The sequence below is a fragment of the Pistacia vera genome, unplaced genomic scaffold (genome assembly GCF_008641045.1).
Source record: "Pistacia vera cultivar Batoury unplaced genomic scaffold, PisVer_v2 Contig234, whole genome shotgun sequence".
Taxonomy (NCBI): Eukaryota; Viridiplantae; Streptophyta; class Magnoliopsida; order Sapindales; family Anacardiaceae; genus Pistacia; species Pistacia vera.
The window spans coordinates 819474-825729 of record NW_022196040.1 but is presented as its reverse complement, the minus strand read 5'-3'; the positions used below and the strand labels follow the sequence as shown (position 1 = coordinate 825729).

The window sequence follows — 6256 nt, the reverse complement described above, 5'->3', positions numbered from 1 at the left end:
TCTGTAGGGGCGGATCCAGAGTGCGTTAAGGGTGGGCCATGAATTTAAAAAAAAAAAAATTAAATATGTTATTCTATTTGGTTTGACTTTGGCCCACCCTTAATTTTTATTTTCAAATATTAAAAAATGTGGCACACTCTCAATTTTAGTACTAAAAGTCTTGGCCCATTTTCCATTTTAATACTAAAAAACTTGGCCCATCACCTATCTTCATTTTTTTAATAAAACTTGTAAGAGTAGAACCTTCCCTTGCAGTTACAATTTGCAAAACCCTCAGACTAGTAGTCGCTCTCCATAACTCCTCTGCTGCTCTCCCTAAATCTTCATAGTTTTTAGACTTCAACAAAATTCTATCAGCTATTTTCTCTCTGGTTAGTACTTTTTTTTTTTTTGTATAATGCTTTTATTTTAATTGTGTGTATTAGCATAATAGCATTGTGCATTGAATTTTTTATTGAGAAAGCTTTTAGGAAAAAAGGGAAAGTTTTTAGATTCTAATATTTTGTGATAGGTAAATGATTGTTTTGTGGTCCCAAAATTTGGAAGAAAAATAATATATAGATAATAGAAATATAGATAGAATCAAGGAGGCTTTTATTTTTATGTATTGTTTAAGTCTTTAAGACTTTAAGTTGATGATTGAAAAACTTGAAGTTGGAAAATTTAGAATTTCTATAGTTATTATAGAATTCAATTCGTGAGTTAAGTTATTTCTTTGTATTTAGATATGGAAAAATATTTTAAAAGAAAGTTAATTGCTGAGACATCTCAACTTTGTTCTGGTGTCAATGATAATGAAAACCAGCCTTCTTCAAAGAAAAATTGCTTCGAAGTTGACTTGGAAAATCTTCCTTTTGATCCTGGATTTCGACCAAGAATTACATTTTATCATCCTAATGTTCGAGACCAAGTTAGAATGCATTATCTACAAAAGGGTCCTTGTCAACCTCGCAACCATAAGTTTCCCAAATCAAAATATGGTGATCATGAACAAAGTTTCCAATGGTCTTGGTTTGACAAATATCCTTACTGGTTGGAATATAGTGTTGAGAATGATGTTGCATATTGTTTATGTTGTTATCTTCTCAAACTAGATAAAGTTAAGCAAAGTGGCGATGATTCTTTTTTCTTAATGGGTTTCATAATTGGAAGAGACTTGAAAATTTTAAATATCATATTGGAGGTCCTAACAACTATCATAACTAAGCTTTGAAAAATTGTCAAGCTTTGATGAACCAAAAGTAGCATGTGAGTACAATTATTAATAAGAAATCTGACCAATAGCGAGAAGATTATCGTATTCGGTTGAAAGGATCAATTTCTGCTAGTCGGCTTCCTCTTCGGCAAGGATTGCCTTTTCGTGGTCATGATGAGTCTGATGATTCAATGAATTGGGGAAACTTTCTTGAACTTTTACACTATACAATTGAGCAAAATGAAGAATATAGATTAGTAGCATTGGAGAATGCTCATGGACATGATAAATTGATTACTCCTAGTATCCAAAAAGACATAATCAATGCATTTGCAGTTGAAACCATCAACAAACTAATTAGTGATCTAGGAGATGCTTTGTTTTCTATATTAGTTGATGAAGCTCGTGATGGATCCAACAAAGAGCAGATGACAATTATCTTACGTTATGTAAATAAAAGAGGATGTGTTGTTGAGTGTCTATTGAGCATTATGCATGTCACAGATACGACTGCTTTGTCACTAAAGATGGGAATTGAAATATTGTTCTCTAAATACAATTTGAGCATATCAAGATTACATGGACAAGGTTATGATGGTGCGAGTAATTTGCGAGGTCAGTTTAATGGGTTAAATCCACTTATATTGAACAATAATGAATATGCCTTCTATGTTCATTATTTTGCTCACCAACTTCAATTGGCACTTGTAGCTGTGGCAAAAAAGGATACAAATATTGAGAGACTTTTTTTGAAAGTTTCTTGTGTGATAAATATTGTTGGATGGTCACCTAGACGTAGGGATCTTCTTAATGAGAAACAAGCTTTGAAGGTGAAAAAAGCTATTTAAAGTGGTGAGCTTTCAACAGGGCAAGGCCTTAATCAAGATACTAGTCTTAACCGGCCAGGGGAAACATGGTGGGGTTCACATTATGGTACTTTATTGAGGTTGATTAATTTGTTTTCATCTGTTATTGAAGTGCTTGAGGATCTTACTAAAAATTCTGATAACAGAGTTGAAGCAAGTGATTTGGCGGAATATATCACTTCTTTTGATTTTGCTTTTAACCTGCACATGATGAAAAACATTTTGGGAATCACATTTGAACTTTCACAAGCACTGCAAAGGAAGGATCAAGATATTATAAATGTTATGTCTTTGGTTCACTTGTCGAAAAGAAGATTATTGTTGATAAGAAATAATGGATGGGATAATCTACTTGATGAAGTTTCTCATTTTTGCATTGCTCATAATATAAAGGTGCCAAATATGGAAGAGAAATTTGTTGCACGAGGGAGATCACGGCATAATGTTCAAGAGATGACAAATTTATTTCATTATCGTGTTGAGTTGTTCCATGCCATAATAGATTTGCAACTATCAGAGCTTAACAGTCGTTTTAATGAAGGTAATACATAATTACTTATTTGCATGGGCTCCCTAAATCCAAGTGATTGCTTTCAAGCATTTGATAAGGGAAAATTAGTTCGTTTTTCCATTGTTTTAAAGCCCGGCCCGGCCCGGCCCGACCGGTTGAACCGGGACCCAGCAGCTTCAACGGGTCGAGTTTAACTTTTCCAATTCACCCCCAAACCCTAAGATTTGGGAGGATGATTGGCGAACAATCGACAGCCGAAAGGTAAGGGCTTTTGAAGACTAAGGTCCGGTGAATACAATGGTGGTGGCGTTGTTGATTTCCGGTGAGTAAATCGACCGAAAATCGAAGAAACCTGGCAACGGCAACAATGGGATTTTTCTGGCGAGGCTAACGGGGGTGGAGTGAGGTAGGTTTTGGTTGGGAGGAATAAGGGAGCAATTCCTGGGTGATGGGGAGGTTTGTAGGCGCCGACGTGGATGAGATCTGGCCTGGAATACCCACACCGGCGTCGGTGAGATCTGGCCAAAATCGAACCTATTTCGGCCAGATCTTGGGTAGATTTTAATGAAAATGGGCTCAGGGGAAGATTGGGGTTGCATCTGGGGTGTTGTTGCTGCCGATCAGTCGCCGATCGATTTTCAGTTGGGGTGTGTTTGAGAAAGTTCAAACATGTAGGGACTTAAAGGTAATTTTTTGGGGTGTATTTGTTGAGTTTTAAAATTTTTTGTCAACCGGCTTGACCGCTGGTTAAACCGGTCAACCTAGGACCCGAAAAATTTGCAGGGTTTCACCCCGGGTTGGGTTTTAAAACATTGCGTTTTGCTCAATTTTATCCACTTGAATTTTCTTCTACTGATCTTATGGCACTTGAACTTGAACTTGATAATTACATTGATGATATGTGCTCGGATAGTGATTTTTCATAACTAAATGATATTACCAGTCTTGCTCAGCAAATGGTTGAAAAGAAGAAGCATCTTATTTACTCATTAGTATATTTGATCATCACATTGGCTTTAACCTTACCAGTTGCAACTGCAAGTGTAGAAAGGGTATTTTCTGCTATGAAAATTGTGAAGACTCATTTACACAATCTGATGAGAGATCAATTCTTGAATGATAGCTTAATTCCTTATGTTGAGAAAGATATATTTGACAGTGTTGGTAAGGAGATGGTCATGCAACGATTCCTCAATATGAAGCCCTGCCGAGGACAATGGTAAATGTAATTTTTTTTTTCTTTTTGTGACAATATTGACTAGAAAAACAGAATATGAATGTTATATACAATTAGTTTTTATTTGGCCCACCCTAACATAAATTTTTGGATCCGCCCATGCTTGTCCGTGTAAGAGAGTGTTTAAAGAGAGAAGGTCACAAGAGCTAAATGTCTTCCATTTAGTTCATGCACACTTCCCTTGTAACTTCTCTTTGTCCTGTAGCATCTCTAAGCAACAACATAACAGTGGATATAGCTTGGTCTTTATACCGCTAAACCACTATAAAAAACTCTTTTGTTCTTTATTTTTTAATGTCGTTTTTATCGTCCTTGTTGGTTACCAATAACCATGTGCACGGCCCTTTCTGAGGTTGACTAGGTATCTTTGGTTTGTATGAAATTCACATCTGCAATATAAAAGCAGGATAAAATAATGCTAAATGAATCAAAATTATAGTTTCCCAGTAGTACATGTGTAAGCTTTGCGTATCTTATAAGCCTAAGAAATCGATTGAAAGACACATTGCAGAAACAAAATGTGGGGTCTCTTGTCATTGTTTGTCATTAATTGTTTTATATATATATGATAAGCTACCAAGGAATTCGTTAATAAATTTAGGGAATTTAAAAGGCTAATAATCGTCATGCTGAGATTCGGAGATTTGATATCTTGATTAGGTGTTGAATTAGACAATATACACCTAAACCTTATTATATAATGCTCTATGGCCTAGCTATTTGAGGAAAAAAAAAAAAAAAAAAACAGATAGAATATACAGTAGTTTCCTACTTCCCTTCATTAAGTTCAATGGAGTGGAAATTAACGATTTCAATTCTTCTTTATTTCTCATTATTGCACATGCATCTTGTTTGATGAATTAATTTATGAGTTAACGACATGTTCCCACCCAAAAAAAGGGTCCATTGAGACTTTCCCACCTTAGACTTTTAAAATACTCTTTACTATCCAAATAATATGTTTCCCTCTGCTTGGGTGGGAAATATAGTGATTTACGAAAGAACCCCTCTTCTTAGCCTCTTCCATTGCTTCTCTTCTTAGCCTCTTCCATTGTCAGCAATTGTCGCCAAAATACTAAAACAAAGATTCATCAATTGTATTTCAACCCAAAAAACATAAAAATTGAATGAATCAAACCCAATTAAAACTCGAAAAACCTTAAGGTGGGGAAGCTTCAATCGCCGACGATTGGTGAGCAAATGAGATTGGGAATGTTGGGGCTTTCAGAGATAAAGATCTAGGTAGTTGATTGGTGGTGGCAGGGGCGATTTCCGACACCAAAAGTGATCGAAAATCGGCTTGGAAGTTGAAAGGTCGTGCAACAATGAGCAAGGGACGATGATGGAGGTAAGGGTTTTGTGAGTGGATTGTGGGGAGTGTGATGGTGGTGTCTAGGAGAATTTATGGCAAAGAAATCGACTGGAAATCTGGCTTGAAGAGTTGGCCGTCCCTTTTTCTTTTCTTCTTCTCCGGCTGCCAATGTTTGTTGACCATTTTGCCCTCATTAATAATAGACTTTTGACCATTTTGCCCTTCCTCACAATGAAAATTACTAACAAAATTATGCTTTGGGTACTAAAAGGGTATTTAAAAAATGGGTGGTTTGTCAATGAGCCATTTTTTGGGTGGGAAAATGTCGTTAACTCATTAATTTATTGTTAGGGAAAAAAGAAGTGGGATAAAGCTGCTTTACACTAAAATTCACCAATTTATAAAAAAATAATGCTAGCCTTACTCACTCTCCCTACTCACTTCTCTTATTCACTTTTGTTAAAATGTTAGCCTTATCCACTTTTTCCCCTTTTTTCTAACAAAAGTGAGTAAGAGAAGTGAGTAAGGCTAGCATTACTCTTTATAAAAATTATTTGCCAGAACATTCAAGATATGAGTGTTTAAGTTCTAAATGTAGCTTTATATGGTGGTTAGTAACTAGTAAAATTCAATTTTTTTTCTACTTTCTATTCGGGATTAGAACAGTGAATAAATATTTAGAATTCTTTTAAAAAAATAAAAGAAAAAGAAAACGTCAAATAGATTTATATATTATTTAATTAATTATGATCTGAAAATAAATTTAAGATTAAAAAAAAATAATAATAATTCTCAATAATATAAAAAAAAAATTGAAAACAAGGAAAATGACATTTTTAGTTTTCTGATTTTATTTCAAGGTTAACTTTTTAAATTAATATGACATTCAATTACTTACTCAAAAGTTCCTTATATAAAGGATGGAACTACACATAACATAGGAGTCTTGTTCATGATTGGGGGTTACTAATGTGTATTTTTAAAGGGTGAACCTTTGCCGTTGGTTTTATTTTGGCGATAGTTATCTTGTGTATGTTTTGAAGATGATTTTGTATAAGTTTTTGTTTTTCATCTTAAGCTAGGGATTGTCTTGTGGTAGGATGTGTATTGAGAGATATTATTTTGTGTAACTGTT

General features: G+C 34.7%; 1 protein-coding gene across 1 annotated transcript; it reads left to right on the top strand.

The window, feature by feature from the left end:
• The first annotated feature begins 727 nt into the window (after positions 1-727).
• Positions 728-2043, top strand: LOC116131505 (zinc finger MYM-type protein 1-like). The gene is made up of 2 exons (XM_031417151.1): positions 728-1183; positions 1285-2043. The coding sequence occupies exons 1-2, from the start codon at positions 728-730 to the stop codon at positions 2041-2043; spliced, it is 1215 nt and encodes a 404-aa protein (XP_031273011.1).
• Positions 2044-6256: the final 4213 nt, after the last annotated feature.